Below are 18,607 nucleotides of genomic sequence, written 5' to 3' on the forward strand. Positions count from 1 at the left end.
AGAACAATTTAATTCTTAAGGATAACCATCTGCTTTTTTTTTTTTTTATTTATTGATATTTACAATCAATTCTCGCATTGAGAATTTTCAGTAAATAACCATCTGCTATCTCCTAATTTGATCATAAATTACCTAAAAAGGTCTATATATATCTTTCTTTCTTTATTACAAGGTTCAATTCATACACCAAAAAGGAAGTAGTAAAAATTGATAATAGCAATATTACTTTAGTTACTGTATAAATTTTACTTTATAATAAGCACTTTAAATAAATTATATACTATTGTAATATATTAATCAATTATGCAATGCCAATAGTATAGAAAAGAAAAGAAATAATTTAAAAGATTGGCTAAAACCAAGAATAAATGTACTAAATTATTATTAATTTACTATCAACCTACTCTTTTACCTAGCCCATTATTCTTCCTTTCTACCTTATAAGCGTGAGTTTCGGAAATAATTTTTATTTATAAGTACTGAAGTTACAAACTATGTGAAAATATTTTATTAATATATTCTATTGTTTTAGTTTATCAATATGTGTACATACATATATTAATTCTTTTGCGTTAAATTTTTAAAGCTACATATTATTTTCTCTTGCGTAACTTTCACTAGAAAATACATGATATTTGTTAGTTCAATTTTGTTACACACATCCATTATGTTTTTTAATATAAAAAAAGAAAACTATATAATTTTTACACTTTTAATTTGTAAAAAAGGCCTTAGAAATATGTTAGATATGTTACGCGTATAAAATCAATTGTATCGTGGAGAATGCAATGGTAGCAGCAGCGCGCCAATCAGATTGTAGAAAGGCGCTAGCAGTTCCAAGCTGAATTGTGATTGGTTCAACGTAGCCCCTATTCCACTGTATAAAAGGAATGCGTCCTCACTGAGCTCAGTATTCTCTGAAAGAGTGAGTCGTACGGTTGTATTCATCTACGATAATTCGAAGATTTGAAGCATCATCATGCCGCCGAAAGTTAGTGGAAAAGCTGTGAAGAAAGCTGGTAAGGCTCAGAAGAATATTAGTAAAGCTGACAAGAAGAAGAAGAGGAGGAGGAAGGAAAGCTACGCTATTTACATTTACAAGGTGTTGAAACAAGTACACCCTGACACCGGTATATCCAGCAAAGCGATGAGCATCATGAACAGTTTCGTCAATGATGTCTTCGAACGCATTGCAGCAGAAGCATCAAGATTGGCGCATTACAACAAACGTTCTACAATTACATCTCGTGAAATTCAAACCGCTGTAAGACTTTTACTTCCCGGAGAATTAGCAAAACACGCAGTCAGTGAAGGCACCAAAGCAGTCACCAAGTACACCAGCTCAAAATAGACAGTCACAAACTGTTTAAGAAACAAAAACGGTCCTTTTCAGGACCAAAAAATTTTCAAACATGATGGAACATTTACTTACGTTCTGAACATAATGTGCAGTACGAAACTTTATATTTTGTTCATATACATATAGATGTACACTTTGCTTTAGATTATTTTACCATGAGATAAAATAGTAGTGAATATATTTTGTATATTTTGATTATTTTAAATTCAATACTATGCATGCATATGCAGGCTTCGAATTATGCAAATTTTGATACTGTGATAGCGCATTTTAGTAGCGTTATATATATATATATATATATATATATATATAAGAAATTAAGGTAGAATGGTCTTGTTTATTGTAAGATTGATCTTTTGTTAATACAATGATTAATAATACAATTTTATGTAGAATAACTTTCTATTTCTTAATTGCATAATTATTTGTAAAAGAGAAATCATTTGATGCTTGAATATACTTCAGTTTAATTGTATGATTTTCATTGATAAAATGAAATTACATTTTCGTACCTTTTATATTCTAATAATGGATATATAGATATGATTCATCATGATAGATTCATCATGAATCACGATAGTGATTGTTAGGTAATTGATTATTATAATAATATGAATGTATTAAATATAAGTAAATGCGGCTAAAATTTAACCTTAAAATGTAAACATTAAAGACAACCTTATTTAGATTTATTTCTTTAAAAATTGAAAATTTTGCGCACTCTTTGATAAGTGTGAAGTTACGTATGATACTCATTTTGTTTTTCACCAGATCGTGACTGAGTAACGAAATTCCCTAAAAAGTTTATTAATCACGTATGCTAGGTTTTCAAAACGTGTGTATGCCAATAACTTTCTATGATAGTACGTATACTTGCGTAGTATGGAAACGTTGTGATTACAGCTACAAAGGTAGTAGCGGGATTATTGCGAGTGATTCATTTGTACTTACGTTTATTTATAAGAATTTTAAGTGGTCTAATATTTGACACGGTAGTTAAAAAAATTTCGTGGAAGTTTCTTTATTAATCAGTGACAAGCTAACGTATTTGTGAAAAACTGTAAACATGTCTGACGAGAAGAAGGTAATATTTTCTAACCTTAAAATTGATGCAATGGTAAGTGATGATTCAAGAACATCCTTTGTTACAGGAAACTAAAGCAGAATCCGAGCACATAAATTTAAAAGTATTGGGACAAGATAGTGCAGTGGTTCAGTTTAAAATTAAGAAGCATACACCACTCAGGAAATTAATGAATGCCTACTGTGATCGCGTGGTAAGAGTCTGTATTTAATTTATTATTATAATTTGAAGTTACACCCTTGAATTATAAAATGGCGTGTATATAATTTATGTACCTTTGTATAGATAAATATCTATATTATATCTATATCTGTATCTAAATAATCTAAACAATTAGAAATCATTATATTTGTAGTAGTAAGAGTATTATATTTTTATATAGGGTTTGGCGATAGCAGCAGTAAGGTTTAGATTTGATGGAGAACCCATAAACGAATTAGATACACCAACAACCCTTGAGATGGAAGAAGGAGACACAATAGAAGTTTATCAGCAACAAACAGGAGGATTGTGTTGAGATTTAAGATTGTCGTTCGATAGTTTAAAAATGGACTTGATAAAAAATTTCTGTTCCAGTGCTTACTTCAGAAAAGAGGCGTGAATTATATTTCATTTTTCCTGATACAACAAAATGCTTCGTTTCATAATGTAATGTGAGGAAAACTGTCTACACATTTTGTATATTTTAAACTTAACATCTATTAGGTTGTAGCATAAATAAATTCGGTCAAATAAAGAAAAATATTGAGTTTAACCGAACTTACTTATGTCGCAACTCAATATGTATAGTTTGATCTACATGTTGGTTTTATCTGAAAAGTCACTTTTTTACACATATTTTATATTTCGTAAAATAATAACTTAAGATTACAATCATTTTTTGCATTGTATTATTACTTGAGATTTTTAATTATTCTGCTTCCTTTCTATTTATAAAAATTAGAAGAACTCTATTTTCTCATAATAATATCAGTTCAATATATATTAATTTGGCTGAAAGTATTGCAAAACAGGCTTACCGCTATGTTACTGTTAGTAATATACATTCTAAATGGAGGTACATTAGTTGCCTCTTCAGCATTTTGCACTATGTAGGAAAACATCTACATCATACAAACACATGTTATTTACAATACATAAGATTCTTTGTAAATGATTTTCATAAAAAAAAATTTACTAATGTAAAATCTCAAATTCTCTTAATAAATTTCATCTTTATAGGTGCATCTGTTTATTATAACGATGTACAGATAGGGCAATGGCGAAGAACATTATTAGAAAAGTATTGTGTTAATATTTAATAATGTAACTATTTTTAACAAGTTCGTAAAAATTTCGTTTGTGTTTCACAATTCAACCCTAGTGTTAACATTACATTTTTACTTTCCATGAAAATAATATTACTTTGTATATGAACAAATAATAAATTGTATCTTATCTTTTCTATAACAGCTTATTTTTCAGTCATATTCATTTTCTTTCGAGGCAAGTTATAGAATTCTTAAATTTGTCAACTTATATAAACCGGTATAATTTATTTCTACAAAAATAGGTTCTAAATATCTTTATATCAAAGAAAATGTCTTTATATCATTATTCAATAAATTTAAAGTAATTATTATCATAATGTTTATAGCATGTAGTGAAGTTGCGGTCAACAATTAAAAAATGTACCTATCAGTTTTTTACCAATATCGTTTTGTAGTTTGTCCAATACTAACATTGAAAGTACCTAGGATAATTATCACCACGGTTGTATATATAGGTCTAGAACGTGCGCCAAATATAAAAATACTAAATCTATGTGTACATATCTGATTTGGATCTTGTAATTTTGTTAAAACTTTTTGTTGGAAATAATAATACATATTTAATAACAGTTTATAATTAATATTCATTTAAACAACATTTTTCTATACTAGATGAAATATTGTATATGTATTTACTTTAAATAAACGGAGAAAAATTATAAAAAATAGTTTAGTTCAATCATTAATTAAGCTCAGTTTAAGTGGTTTAGTTTATATCCTTTATCTTCAATGCTTTCACCGAAGGATGGCGCTAAATACAAAATCCTAGATTCTCGATCGCAGTGTTCTATAGTGACCGATTTGTAAAGCACCACTTCCGACATTAAGAGCCTTACCCTCTTCATTGGTGTTTACAATCTTGTGTACACGACCGTGCTTACCAGAGGAAACCTACGGAAAGGAAATTCCTCTTTGTTACCACCTATCACTCATGGACATAGGAATATCCTATAAACTTTATTCTATTTCTAGGGAGTTTATTTTTTAAATGTTGTAAGAAATACCAAATATAATTTCAGTCATTTAATCGTTTTCGTCAGAGAATCAGTCTACCTAATATGTTAAAGAACATGGCGGTTAGTTGATGCAAAGGTGTACGTAAACAAAACGTTGCTTCGCTAATTTTGTAATTAATAAAAGTTTGTAAATAGTAAAATCATAATAAATATATATAAGTGTATATGCATAATGAACTATAAATAAATAAATGTATGATATACAATTAAGAACTGTGCAATTAATAAATGCTAGTACTATACGTCTATTGTATATTCGAAAAACCGATATCTTTTTATGAAAATTTAACATCATATTAATTTCTTGAATTTTAACTATAACAAAATGGCCGATTCTGAAGAAGAAAATGATAAAGACATAACGTCTGGGATCAATATGACTGGTTTTTTGTTTGGCAACATTGATGACAATGGTCAACTGGAAGATGATATTCTTGATCCAGAGGCAAAGCAACATATAACTTCACTGAATAGGCTTGGATTAAGTTCGTTTATTCGTGAAATGATGCAAAATGATGATATCACGGAGGAAAAAGAAAATGAATCTAACGATAAGCCTGAAGAAAAAAATGATATGATTGACGAGAAAGATACCAGTTACGTTAAGAAATCACCTAGTGCTCTTGACTTTTTTGATATAAATGAATTAGCAGAGGATGAAAGAGAAGAAAGTGGTAAGTATAACAAAAATATAACTATCAAAAGATTTTTTTAGTTAAAAATAAAATTTTATAGACATATATAAATATAAATATTACTTTAATGAATAGGTAAGCAGGACATGTTTGAAGTAAAAACTGAAAAGGAAAATGCTGATTATGATGCTGATGATGAAGAGGTTGTTAATAAATCTGATACACAATTAATGCCACCTCCTCCAATTCCCGAAGAAAAAGAAGCACTTACTGCAGAAGAAGCAGAAGCTGCACGTCAGCGTAAATTAGAAACCCCTCTTGCTTCTATGCTACCATCAAAATATGCCAATGTTGATGTTACTGAATTGTTTCCTGATTTTCGAGCTAATAAAGTTTTGAGGTTTTCAAGATTATTTGGTCCAGGAAAACCTAGTAGTCTTCCACAAATATGGAAAGGTGTTAAAAGGAGACGTAAAAAGAAACGACATCATGATATTAGAGATTCTGATTCTGGCTCTGATCAGGAGGAAAAAAAAGCAAAGTTTAAAGTATATACAAATAGTGATTCAATTTTATAGTGTATCAATTGTATGTTAATTAAATATTTATGTGTATATTAGGGCTGGATGATGCAATATGGTCCAGACCCAACACCAGATATATGTCGTTCCGATGATGAAACAAAATTATTAATGCCAGTAGAAGATAAAGAACAAGTTGATAAATCAGGCGAAACTGGAGAAAATGGAGATATGGGGCCAAAAGTTGCAGATTGGCGGTTTGGTCCTGCACAGCTTTGGTATGATATGCTTCAAGTTCCAGAAACAGGGGATGGTTTTAACTATGGATTTAAAATCGTTGACAAGGTATTTAATTTGTATATATATCAAAATATGAAATATCAAACATAATTTTGAAGTTGTAATTTAATATTTCTACAAATCAATTTATCATGGATAATGCTATTATTATATTTCTAATAGTTAGATGAACAAAGTAATAAAGATAATAAAGATACCAAAGACACTAATGAGGAATTTTCTGATGATGCATTTTTAATGGTATCACAATTACACTGGGAAGATGATGTCATATGGAATGGTGATGATATAAAGCATAAGGTACGTAATATCTTAGTGTAAGATATTCTTAATTAAATATTTATATAAGTTAACAAGTAAGAATATAAATACTTTAAAAGGTATTACAGAAATTAAATAGTAAAAATAATGCAGCTGGATGGGTACCATCCAGTGGGAACAGAACTGCTCAGGCATTCAGTCAACCAGGCAAAGGAGCACCTGTACAGGTCGCATCAAACGTTCGATTAGCCACTTCGCAAATTACAACTCCATTACACATGCAATCTCAGAAAACTAAATTGTAAGCAAAGTAGTAATCTATTTGTTATATTATACTAGAAAATTACTGCATATATAATTTTTTTTCATTTTTCTACTTTTATCAATTCTTCTTTTACTTCTACTTTTATCAATAGGAACATGAATAAAGGGAATCAGCAACAAAATCGGGAAGAAAATTACGATGATACTTGGTACTCTATTTTTCCTGTAGAAAATGAAGAATTGGTGTATGGACTTTGGGAAGAAGAAGTAATTTGGGATCCTGAGAATATGAAGAAGATACCAAAGCCTAAAATTCTTACTTTGGATCCAAATGATGAGAATATTGTTCTTGGTATTCCTGATGACATAGATCCAGCACTGATTCATAAAGATAATGGACCTCAACCAAAAGTAAAAATACCTCATCCTCATGTGAAGAAAAGTAAATTATTATTAGGAAAAGCTGGCGTAATTAACGTATTGGAAGAAGACACTCCACCTCCACCACCAAAATCACCTGATAGAGATCCATTTAATATTTCAAATGATACGTAAGTTAATAATTTAATAATTTTAATTCGCACAAAAAGAAATAATTTTATTATTTTCTGTGTTATTTAGATACTATATGCCGCGATCGTCAGAAACAACATTACGATTAAAAGTTGGAGGTGGAAATTTGATACAACATAGTACGCCAGTAGTAGAATTACGTGTTCCATTTGTTCAAACTCATATGGGCCAAATTCGGCTTCGAAATTTCCATAGACCACCTTTAAGAAGATTTAGCCACGGACCGCTTGCTCATCCTGGTCCACATTCTGTCCTGCCATTAATAAAGCATATCAAAAAGAAAGCCAAAGTATGTATTATGCTTTATTACATTATTTGTTAAGTAGGAACAAGAATTAAACGACGTTTGTTTATTAGCAAAGAGAACAAGAAAGAATTGCATCTGGTGGAGGTGATGTCTTTTTCATGAGAACTCCTGAAGATTTAACTGGCAAAGATGGTGAATTGGTACTTATTGAATTTTCTGAAGAACATCCCCCGTTGATGAATCAAGTAGGAATGTGTTCCAAGGTGAAAAATTACTACAAGAGAAAGGCAGGCAAAGATCAAGGACCACAGAAATACAAATATGGTGAAACCGCTTATGCCCATACTAGCCCATTTCTTGGAATTCTTACACCTGGTCAAAGTATACAAGCAGTGGAAAATAATATGTATAGAGCGCCAATTTATGAGCACAAAATTCCAGAAACAGATTTCTTAGTTATAAGAACAAGGTATTTCAATAACATTTCTTTATGGAAATTATTTATAGTATGAAGAGTGTATTACAACTAATAAATTTTTCTGTATACCTAGACAACAATATTATATTAGAGAAATGGATGCTTTATTCGTTGCTGGTCAAGAATGTCCATTATATGAAGTTCCAGGTCCTAATTCAAAGAGAGCTAATAATTTTGTGAGAGATTTTTTACAAGTATTTATATACAGATTATTTTGGAAATCTAATGATACGCCCCGACGTATTAAAATGGATGATATTAAAAGAGCATTTCCTTCGCATAGTGAGAGTAGTATTAGGAAACGTTTGAAACTATGCGCTGATTTTAAAAGAACAGGTATTTATTATTGCATAAGTTATACTATAAACTGTTTGAATTACCTTTGTATTATAAGTTAGTCTGACAAACATTAAACTCTTTTATATTAGGCATGGATTCAAATTGGTGGGTTATAAAACCCGACTTTAGGTTACCAACCGAAGAAGAGATTCGAGCAATGGTGTCTCCGGAACAATGCTGTGCTTATTTTAGTATGATTGCAGCTGAGCAAAGACTAAAGGATGCTGGTTATGGTGAAAAGTTCCTATTTACTCCTCAAGATGATGATGACGAAGAAATGCAATTAAAAATGGACGATGAAGTTAAAGTTGCGCCTTGGAATACGACACGAGCATACATTCAAGCTATGAAAGGTAAATGCTTGTTACAACTAGCAGGACCAGCTGATCCAACAGGTTGTGGTGAAGGATTTTCCTATGTTCGAGTACCAAATAAACCAACGATTAGTAAGGTAAATATTTAATATTCAGTTATAATTCTTTTTCTCCATATTTTGTATTTTAAATCATTCGTTTTCTGACTTTAATTAGGAAGAACAAGAAGCTCAACCAAAACGGACTGTGACTGGAACTGATGCCGATTTAAGAAGGTTATCATTAAATAACGCAAAAGCGTTACTTCGAAAATTTGGTGTGCCTGAGGATGAAATTAAAAAATTATCTCGATGGGAGGTAATCGATGTTGTTAGAACGTTGTCAACAGAAAAAGCTAAAGCTGGAGAAGAGGGCATGACTAAATTTTCACGAGGAAATCGTTACTCTATAGCTGAACATCAAGAAAGATACAAAGAAGAATGTCAGAGAATTTTTGATTTACAAAATCGTGTTTTATCTTCTAATGAGGTTTTGAGTACAGATGAAGGCGAGAGTTCTGAAGAAGATAGTTCTGATATAGAAGAGATGGGTAAAAACATAGAAAACATGCTTTCCAACAAAAAAACTAGTACCCAATTATCACTTGAACGAGAGGAACAACAACGACATGAATTACGAAAGATGTTAATGGGTGAAGTTCAAGAACAAGATAAGAAGTCTAAAGAGAAAAAGAAGGATGACGAGGAGGACAGCCCCGTAAATAACTTTAACTCGCAACAGGGTAGAGTTCTTAAAATTTATCGCACATTTAGAAATCCAGAGGGCAAAGAATATACAAGGGTAGAATTAGTAAGGAAGTCTGCGGTAATAGATACTTATATAAAAATTAGAAATTCTAAGGATGAAACGTTTATTAAACAATTTGCAACATTGGACGAGGCACAAAAAGAAGAAATGAAGAGAGAGAAAAGAAGAATTCAGGAACAACTACGTAGGATTAAACGAAATCAAGAACGTGAACGTATGCTTGGTGGCCCAATGGCAGGAAACAATGCGTCATTGAGTAATATATTCGACCGTAGTAATACCAATACCCCAACCACTACGTCCTCAAACAGTATCCTTCCATTCTGTAATTCATTCCAATCTACTTCTTCTGCTTCTAAACATCCTAAACCGGAAGTATCTCCTACTAAACGTAAGAAACCTAAACTTAAACCAGATCTCAAACTGAAATGTGGTGCTTGTGGTAATGTAGGTCACATGCGTACGAATAAAGCTTGCCCTTTATATCAGAATAGCATAACTACAGCGCCCGTGAATGTTGCGATGACAGAAGAACAAGAGGAAGAAATTGAGAAACAGCTTAATACAGATGATCAAGATCTTGTTAATGTAGATGGAACTAAAGTGAAGTTATCATCCAAATTAATTAAGGTAATTTATTTAGTTTTTTAAAACAGTAGTATTCTTTTAAATGATTATTATATATTAATTTATAATTTTGCTTTTGTAGCATGCTGAAGAAATGAAAAGACGCACGTTACTCTTGAAGGTGCCTAAGGAGGCAGTAAACTCTAAGAAACGAAGGAGAGCTACCGGAGATGATCATTGTGATTATCTTAAACGACAACAGAGACCTGCTAATAGACGTAGAACAGATCCTGTTGTAGTTATGTCTACAATGCTAGAAAGTATACTTAACGAAATGCGAGACCTACCTGACGTTCAACCTTTTTTATTTCCTGTTAATGCCAAAGTATGTTCTATTTTTATTAAACTGTTTTATATAAATTTATTTTATAATTGTCTGCAACTGAAGAATTTATTTACATATTTCATAAATAGGCTGTTCCTGATTATTATAAAATCATACAAAGACCTATGGATTTACAAACCATACGTGAAAATTTAAGATTAAAGAAATATCAAAGTCGAGAAGAATTTTTGGCTGACGTTAATCAGATTGTAGAAAACTCAACTCTGTATAATGGATCAAAGAGTTCATTAACAGTAGCAGCTAAGCGTATGCTGGAAACTTGTGTAGAAAGACTTGGAGAAAAGGAAGATCGTCTGATGAGATTAGAAAAAGCAATTAATCCTCTACTAGATGACAATGACCAAGTCGCCCTTACTTTTATCATAGACAATGTTGTAAATAATAAATTGAAATCTATGACAGAAGCTTGGCCATTCTTGAAACCAGTTAATAAGAAATTAGTAAAAGATTATTATAATGTTATTAAAAGACCTATGGATCTAGAAACTATATCTAAAAAGGTATCTGGTAAGTTAAACTATATTTAAAATAATGTTGCATGTTATCGATTTTTTGATAAATATTTGATTACACCTATTTCTTTCAGCGCATAAGTATCATAATCGTCATGAGTTTCTTAGGGATATTGAACAAATTTTGGAAAATTGTACAGTGTATAACGGAAAGGAATCTCCATTTACGCAGAAAGCAGAATTGCTAGTAAAAGTTTGTAAAGAAACATTAGATGAGGTACTTAAGGGCTTTTTTTAGGAGTATTTATTATATCCTAATTATTATATTTTAATCTTATATTCACATAATCAAATTGTCTTGCAGTATGATGAACATTTAACACAATTAGAAAATAACATACTATTGGTACAAAAGCGAGCAATGGAGCAAGCAGACATTGATCCTTCATGGCTTGGACCAGATGAGGAAAATTATACCATTGTAGAGCCTGAATTTAGAGGGGTACAATATTTATCTATAAAAAACAGATGTTTAGTTTTCTCCTATAAGAAATTTTGTAAATTATGGTGTTTTTTTTAGAGTCAAACAAGTTCGCCAGAAAATCCATTCGGTAAATCGAATATGGATGATTTTGATTTTGTGGACGTGGAAGGCGACATGGAAGGCGATGGTAGTAGAAGCGTAAATTCGAAAAAGAAAGATGTCCTTGAAGAAGGTAGAGAAGATTTTATAAAATTATCTTTAAATGTATATCTTTAAATGAAAACGTCATTGTATACTTCGTTACAGATTTACAATTCTCTAGCGAAGATGAATTTGATGAGGTTCCATTTGGTACGGATGAACAGTCGGAAAATGCGGAAATGGAAACACTTGAGCTAAATGAAGTTAGAGAAGGTACAGAAAGTGGAGTAGTATTAGCAGATGATGATAGTCAACAAGCAGCGGAAGCTATGGTTCAATTGGGTAATGTCGGCTTTTATATGGCAGACCAACAATTGCTTCAGCAAGGTTGGTAATTGGAATGAAATACTTTATAAATTTATTTATCATTTTATCATTTCATTAATTAAATCGTATGTTTCTTAAATTATAGATGAAAGTATGGATGTTGATCCTAATTACGATCCTTCAGACTTCTTGTTAGCTGGTTTGCCAGCAAGAGATGAAAAAAGTGAAAACAAGATACAAGACGACCTTGCTGTCTCTGAAAGTGATGATGATACAGAAAATAACGCAAAACAAAAACAAAAAACGCCACAACAATTACCGCAACCAGAGGAGGATGTTGGTGGTGATCTTTGGTTCTAAAAAAATGTTATTATTCCTTTTAGCAATAATGCTATTTTGTAGTTTACTTCTTAAATCAGAAGACTTGTATTACAAAACGCAATGGGAGAAAAAATGCAAGATATTTATTTCTTATAGGAATAATTATATTTCAACATTTGAAATTGAATGAAATATGTATGTTTTGTTATTTAGATATGATTTTGTAAAAAGGAAAATGAACATCTAATGCATATCTGTGAATATTATATATACATATATGTAAATACATAGTGAGAAATTGTTTTTTAAATATCATGTGTATATTTGTTCCTTCATATAGAGCAAGGACATCTATATAAAATTTATAAAGAAAAATAATTGAATAGAAAAAGCTGCAAATTCAGTTATATTTACTTAGAACTTAGTTCTAATCAAAATTCTGTTTGTAATGTTCCTTTACAGATATTAATATAATATTATTTAATAATGATTAGTGACGAAGAATTGAAAACTAGAATGGATTATATACTTGAAATGTGTTCTACATCTCTAGATTCACAACGCGAACAAGACAAAATGTTTGACAATATAATTAGAATAACAAAAAATGCATTACAAGAGCAGCTGTTGACTTACGAACCAAACGCTATTATTATATGTATTCTTAAACTCCTCTTGTATTATAATGAAACTTATTTTCAAACGTATAACATGTGCGAATGGAAACGACGAAGAAAATGTCGACTTACGAGAGAATGTTACATTACTTTATTGCAAATATACATTCCTCAAAAGTCTAAGGAAATTCTAGAAACTGTAATTAACACAATTTATGAAAATAAGCTTTGGGAGTTTGAAACCTTTTGTTTTGAACTTATGTATAATTTATTGGAATATGGTATTAATGCATCATCAATGATTCATATTATATGGGACAGAATCGAATCTCCAAATATAAATATAGAAGATACAAGAAAAATTATAAGAATATTATACGAATTATTAGATGTTTATAATTGGCCAGATACATATGAAACAATAGTAGTTATTGAAAGAATTTTAAATCTTTTTTATATTTCTATAACTAGTGCACATGCAACTGTTGATTTTTTACCATATGCAACACTTAAAAAAGGTTTGGAAGTCTGCATTATTAATATGGTAAAACATGTATATAATGATCATCTTCTGATCATAGTTCAACATATGTGTTCATGGGTTGTTGAGAAAGGAATGACTGATGAAATTATTCTAGAATTTGGTAGTACACTTGAATACACAGCCTACATACATGAAGTAACTCTATATGAAAAAACATTAACTCCAAAAATATTTCCATTATTAATGGAAATGATAGCATCAACAAATAAAATAACTAATTTATTAGGTAACAGAGTTATTCAATATTTGCTTGATAGAAAAGGAAATAAAATGAATTTTAATACACCTAAAATATTTTTCGAAGATACTCAATTTGATCTCAGCATAGGTCCATGTTTTAAAGAAGATAAGCTATTCTGTAAACTTCACAGAGAAATTTTGCATGATAGCCTTCTAAAAAGTATCATAATTCATTGTACATCTCGTATGAATTTAGAATCAACTTATTGTACGATATGTCTGATTGCTGTAGAGGTACCATGTGGATTTACAGCAGCAGCTCTGGTTTGTCTCTTAATGAATTTGCAAGATGTAACTTTGAAGCGAAATAGACATGATGAAGTATCTTATCATTTACATGCGACAGTGATAGCAATTATGTCTCTTTTATGTTGGATTCATAAAGCTAAAGTATTTTACGAATATGTGAATAAAGTAATGATGGAAAGGGCACAATGGGCTCCACATCTAAATCCTCCTATTCAATCTCAATATAATTTCGCAGCACATCATATACTTTGGAACAAGCCAGAATTGTTTTTTATAGATTGGGAAGCTCGTTATGGTTTGTGGAAATGTTTTCGTTTACGCGAAACTGAAGAGACACCGGAAGAGTGAATATTTACCGAAAATTATGATACATGTATATATTATGAAACTAAAATAAATATTATGTGACTATTGAATATCAAGATTCTATGTGATATTACAAACATTAATAAATGATTTCAATTACCGATATTTTTATACTTTTCTTAATAACTATCACTCTTAGTTCACAGTTTAGGCATGAAATTGGACAATTTTTCTTATAATAAACCTGTAATCATCAAATTACTCATACAAATAATTGTCATCAAAATGGCTGTGTTTCGACATTAAATAGCGTAATTCATAGTATTACGCATTAAACAAAGGCAATAAAAATTGACAGTGTGTGGTATTATATTAAATATCTTGTCATAATCTGTACTTTCTAAATGTGAAACAATATTAGTATAATCCAAGTTTGTTTGTAATTAAAAAGCATGATAATTTATCTCAAGTTATTGATATTTGTTCCTCCATCTTACATCATTCTGAACACTTTTTGATTCGTCAAAACATTTATTTTATAAACTATAAATTGTAATTTAAAATTAGACATGAATTGTTTGAAAATTGATGAAATATTGCTTTCTAATCCTCGAGAAACTCTGAAAAAGTGGTGACAATGAAGTTAAATGAATTTTTTAAGCGTATGTTATAGTGCAATTATTAAAATCGTATTGTTTACATAACGAACATCAGCTTCGGTGGATTATTTTCGTCAGATCGTCAAATTGCGTTTCAATAAAGGTTAACTTTTTAAATAAATTATAATGTTTATTGTTCCTTTATTATCAGTGTATCCTTTGTGACAATATATTGTTTTAAAGAAAACAAAGTTTTAACATGTATATAACTTAATATGCAAATTTTTATTATTAATTTCAATTGTATAAATACTAAATAAAGTTTGTTCAAATAATATTGCTTAGAATAAAGTACAATAAAAGTTGTATAAGTTACTAGTATTTATGAATAATAATTTTTGTTATAAATATTTATTTTTCAGTTATTCAAACATTTGTAAAACGTTTTAGAAAGAAAGAATAAAGAAATAATGTCTGGAGAACAGTTTTCCTTAGTTTGGAATAGTTTCCCAAGAAATTTGTCCTCTGGATTATATACATTATTAACCGATGAGCAATTAGTAGACGTAACATTAGCTGCAGAGGGTCAAATACTACGTGCACATAAGTTAATATTGTCAGTTTGTAGTACATACTTCAGGGAATTGTTCAAGGTATATTTAAACTTATTTCATATAGTTTACGTTTATATATTCTATAGTATTAAAGTACTTGTAATAATACAGGGAAACTCTTGTAAACATCCGATTGTGATTTTAAAAGATGTCAATTACCGTGATCTGTCAGCAATGCTTCACTTTATGTATCAAGGAGAAGTTAACATTAAGCAAGAAGATATTGCCAGTTTTTTGAAAGTTGCAGAAACTTTACAAATAAAAGGTTTAACTACAGAAACAGAAGAGGTACGTTCGATCAGACATACAAATTTAAAGGATAATAAGATAAATAAAAGAATGAATTTTATTTTATAGAAACTTGGAGAAACTTTAACAAAGAATGCAGGGAACTTGGATCAAATATTTAATACAGAAAATAGCAGTATTAATTGTATTAATTCAGATACAAATGCTCCTACTTCTGAGGAACAAGGACAATTTGTACAGAAAAATCAGCAATGCAAAAACCAATTATCAAAAGATGAATTACACAGTAACGAATTTATAGAGAATACAAGTGTCAGCGACATGTGTTGTCAACAGGAATCTAATTCAATTCATAATATACAAGATATACAAAATAACAGTTCGACAAGTATAGAAGAGGAACCATTAGACTGCACAGCTGATATAAGTCACATAGAATCAGCAAAGCAGGGACCACTGGATTATACGCTCGACATAGATACAGAAGCAGGATATAAAACATGTTTGCCTAACGAGACATTTTATAAACCTGAAGAAAATTTACAGACAAAAGGTATTATTTTTACATGTTTTATTAGTGTAATCATTTCAAAAGTTATGTAATTAGTAGGCTGATGACTATAAAGACATCATTCGGAGCTGAAAAATATTACATTTGCTGAATGAATGAGTACTTAGAAAATGAGTACTAGAGAAAACAAGATGATTAAAATTAGCGAAGAGACTACAGTTACTGGCTGTTGATGCAAAAGATTTGACACACTCAACTGTTTTCGTCGATGGATATACAGTTGTACAAATTTTTTTAGTATATGTAGCACAAATTAATTTTACAATGGAATCAATTATATATTTGCATGCTTATTTACTGGGTGTTTCAAATCTCAATTTTATACAATTCAATACCGCAGGATGGTAAATGTTTAAATGAAAAATATTATATCTTACAGACTATGTACCAGATATGCAATTAGTTCCCTACAATCAAAATACACAAAGTCATTCATTTGGTAAGTCTTTAATCTCTATCTTTTTATTTTAACGATATACGTTTTTATTCTTCTGAACTTTGCTTTTTTTTATAATTTTATTTATACTTTGTTTTTATCTGGTATTAAATAACTACAATTACCGTTAGGACTCTATTAACATTTATTTAATAGGTTTAAGTAACATGACTGGTTTTGAAAGTGAATTTACGTACGAAACTGGTTGTCATAGTAAAGGTCGACGAACCGTTAAAGGTATTTCCAACAATAGTTTGCCATTGGAAACAACTTTACGCGTTGTATCCGAACTGGGCCCAACATTACGTGTGGAAAGAGGTAAGGTTATTCGAATGTATTCATGTCCATGGTGTCTTCGTCATTTCACGCGTAAGGAAAATCTGAAACTACATGTTCGATATATTCACGGTCCGCTTGAAAGTCTAACATGTAGACTTTGTGGTAATAAATATAAAAATAGTAATAGTTTACGTGTACATTCGTATCTGTATCATAATGCTAAGCGCGACAAACCTAATAAGCCAATAGTGGATGGTGGCGCATGAAATTAGAAGAAGAAACAATTGACATTGACATTTGCATAAAATTATTACATGGTACGTAAATTAAATGTAATTGCCGCAATTTTATTTATGAGAAAGGTTGTTGGCAATTAACGAGAAAATTGATAAAAACCTAATTATTTAATATTTTCTATTTATATTTCTTTGATACTATTAAGGTAACAAAAAATTGAAAAATTTGCAGAAATACAATATTCTCTTAATTAGACAGATTTAGAATCTAGATAAGATAACATATTTTATATAAAACAGGTTACTTTAAAAAAGAAGAACCATTGTAAACATACATATATGTATATTAATATATCATTTTGTAAATATATATACATTTGTAATAAAATAAAAGATTTGCATTTGTGTATCCTTTTTACCTATCAAGGTATCGTAACACACTCATCGTTACTATAGAAAATCACAAAATACCGAATGATAAATTTGTATTTTATTGCTTTAATGATCTTTTTCTCTACTTAAATATGTATATTTCTTAGTATGAATTCAAGACTTAATCTACAATCACGAAGTATCAAGTATACTTCTCTTAAGTAAGAAAAAAGAAAATGAGAGAGAGAGAGAGAGAGAGAGAGAGAGAGAGAGAGAGAAAGGAAGAGAAAGAGAAAAACGGAAAAAAGAAGTATTAAAAAATTGAACCGATCTCAATTCCACACCAAAGTGTTCATCCTTCACGTGGAAATTTTCTTTTACTAACTCTGTGTAACGTGGGACGTTTAGGGCCAGGTCGTGTTTTCTAACCTGTTTGGAGCTTTCAAAAAATCTAAACGATTTCATGGTTACTTATTAACATCTGTACTACGATATCCAATAGGTTTCGAAGTGAACTATATCTGAAAATTTGTCAAAAAAAAAAGTCAAAGTTGAAGCAAAATTATTTGGGACATGGGACAAGGATAACAAATACACGATTGTAAAATCGTTGGAGGTCTAAACGCCCCACATTGTATACGAATAATTAAAATCGTCGACTAGCAATCTCCCGTCACAACAATGCATACTAATAAAGCAGCCACCACGCCATCGACTCGAGCTCAAAATAAAATTATCGTCAGCTCATTACGAGGCATTACGAGGAATTCCCTAATTCCCACTAACAAAAGAGACTTCATCCTATCGTCAGAAATTCGTTATCTCTCAACGAACGACAGACACCAATATTCTAGCGTACTCTTCCCGCGATTCCTGAACGTCGATCAAAGGCCGAAAGATCCAGCGATTATTACGACTGGCCGCCTATAATTAAACATACCCGTGATTGGATTTGGCGGTATGGGCGACGATAAATTACGATTCCCCGGCAAATGTCACGGATCCCCGAGGATTCCCGGGGACGAGGGGAACGCGACGAGCCCGAGGACAGTGGCTTCGCAATATCATCGGGCTACCGTCTGGCTGGC

General features: G+C 30.5%; 5 protein-coding genes across 7 annotated transcripts; all 5 read left to right on the forward strand.

The window, feature by feature from the left end:
• The first annotated feature begins 902 nt into the window (after window positions 1-902).
• On the forward strand, window positions 903-1,407 carry LOC117210199 (histone H2B-like). The gene has a single exon (XM_033452974.1). The coding sequence runs from the start codon at window positions 980-982 to the stop codon at window positions 1,349-1,351; it is 372 nt and encodes a 123-aa protein (XP_033308865.1). The 5' UTR covers window positions 903-979; the 3' UTR covers window positions 1,352-1,407.
• An 804-nt stretch (window positions 1,408-2,211) lies between these two features.
• Window positions 2,212-3,780, forward strand: LOC117210200 (small ubiquitin-related modifier 3). The gene is made up of 3 exons (XM_033452975.1): window positions 2,212-2,444; window positions 2,512-2,637; window positions 2,827-3,780. Exons 1-3 carry the CDS (start codon window positions 2,427-2,429, stop codon window positions 2,959-2,961), a joined length of 279 nt encoding a protein of 92 aa, XP_033308866.1. The 5' UTR covers window positions 2,212-2,426; the 3' UTR covers window positions 2,962-3,780.
• Window positions 3,781-4,741: 961 nt separating this feature from the next.
• On the forward strand, window positions 4,742-12,418 carry LOC117210056 (transcription initiation factor TFIID subunit 1). Of its 2 annotated transcripts, none has more exons than XM_033452663.1 (18): window positions 4,742-5,444; window positions 5,541-5,953; window positions 6,026-6,271; window positions 6,389-6,526; window positions 6,616-6,788; window positions 6,904-7,302; window positions 7,373-7,613; window positions 7,682-8,040; window positions 8,123-8,385; window positions 8,478-8,839; window positions 8,919-10,139; window positions 10,219-10,461; window positions 10,551-10,989; window positions 11,069-11,211; window positions 11,299-11,436; window positions 11,515-11,650; window positions 11,725-11,946; window positions 12,032-12,418. In XM_033452663.1, exons 1-18 carry the CDS (start codon window positions 5,096-5,098, stop codon window positions 12,244-12,246), a joined length of 5,700 nt encoding a protein of 1,899 aa, XP_033308554.1. In that variant the 5' UTR covers window positions 4,742-5,095; the 3' UTR covers window positions 12,247-12,418. The 2 variants fall into 2 exon arrangements, with proteins under 2 accessions (XP_033308554.1, XP_033308553.1); XM_033452662.1 differs by having other exon boundaries at window positions 4,743-5,444; window positions 6,607-6,788.
• A 62-nt stretch (window positions 12,419-12,480) lies between these two features.
• Window positions 12,481-14,925, forward strand: LOC117210057. Its single transcript, XM_033452664.1, has one exon. It carries the CDS (start codon window positions 12,694-12,696, stop codon window positions 14,203-14,205), a length of 1,512 nt encoding a protein of 503 aa, XP_033308555.1. The 5' UTR covers window positions 12,481-12,693; the 3' UTR covers window positions 14,206-14,925.
• LOC117210058 (protein abrupt-like) lies at window positions 14,463-17,446 on the forward strand. Of its 2 annotated transcripts, none has more exons than XM_033452665.1 (6): window positions 14,463-14,925; window positions 15,185-15,415; window positions 15,488-15,664; window positions 15,734-16,178; window positions 16,576-16,635; window positions 16,789-17,446. In XM_033452665.1, exons 2-6 carry the CDS (start codon window positions 15,233-15,235, stop codon window positions 17,175-17,177), a joined length of 1,254 nt encoding a protein of 417 aa, XP_033308556.1. In that variant the 5' UTR covers window positions 14,463-14,925; window positions 15,185-15,232; the 3' UTR covers window positions 17,178-17,446. The 2 variants fall into 2 exon arrangements, with proteins under 2 accessions (XP_033308556.1, XP_033308557.1); XM_033452666.1 differs by having other exon boundaries at window positions 15,213-15,415.
• Window positions 17,447-18,607: the final 1,161 nt, after the last annotated feature.

This window comes from Bombus bifarius, unplaced genomic scaffold, assembly GCF_011952205.1.
Source record: "Bombus bifarius isolate JDL3187 unplaced genomic scaffold, Bbif_JDL3187 scf7180000008199, whole genome shotgun sequence".
NCBI lineage: Eukaryota > Metazoa > Arthropoda > Insecta > Hymenoptera > Apidae > Bombus > Bombus bifarius.

Bases quoted from the DNA above. Each gene is read 5' to 3' on its own strand.
- LOC117210199 (XM_033452974.1), top strand. From the start codon at position 980: ATGCCGCCGAAAGTTAGTGGAAAAGCTGTGAAGAAAGCTGGTAAGGCT.
- LOC117210200 (XM_033452975.1), top strand. The intron at 2,638-2,826 runs GTAAGAGTCTGT...ATTTTTATATAG, and splicing joins ATGCCTACTGTGATCGCGTG to GGTTTGGCGATAGCAGCAGT.
- LOC117210056 (XM_033452662.1), top strand. From the start codon at position 5,096: ATGGCCGATTCTGAAGAAGAAAATGATAAAGACATAACGTCTGGGATC. The intron at 7,303-7,372 runs GTAAGTTAATAA...TGTGTTATTTAG, and splicing joins TTTAATATTTCAAATGATAC to ATACTATATGCCGCGATCGT. The intron at 8,840-8,918 runs GTAAATATTTAA...GACTTTAATTAG, and splicing joins ATAAACCAACGATTAGTAAG to GAAGAACAAGAAGCTCAACC.
- LOC117210057 (XM_033452664.1), top strand. From the start codon at position 12,694: ATGATTAGTGACGAAGAATTGAAAACTAGAATGGATTATATACTTGAA.
- LOC117210058 (XM_033452665.1), top strand. From the start codon at position 15,233: ATGTCTGGAGAACAGTTTTCCTTAGTTTGGAATAGTTTCCCAAGAAAT. The intron at 15,416-15,487 runs GTATATTTAAAC...GTAATAATACAG, and splicing joins ACTTCAGGGAATTGTTCAAG to GGAAACTCTTGTAAACATCC. The intron at 16,179-16,575 runs GTATTATTTTTA...TATATCTTACAG, and splicing joins AGAAAATTTACAGACAAAAG to ACTATGTACCAGATATGCAA.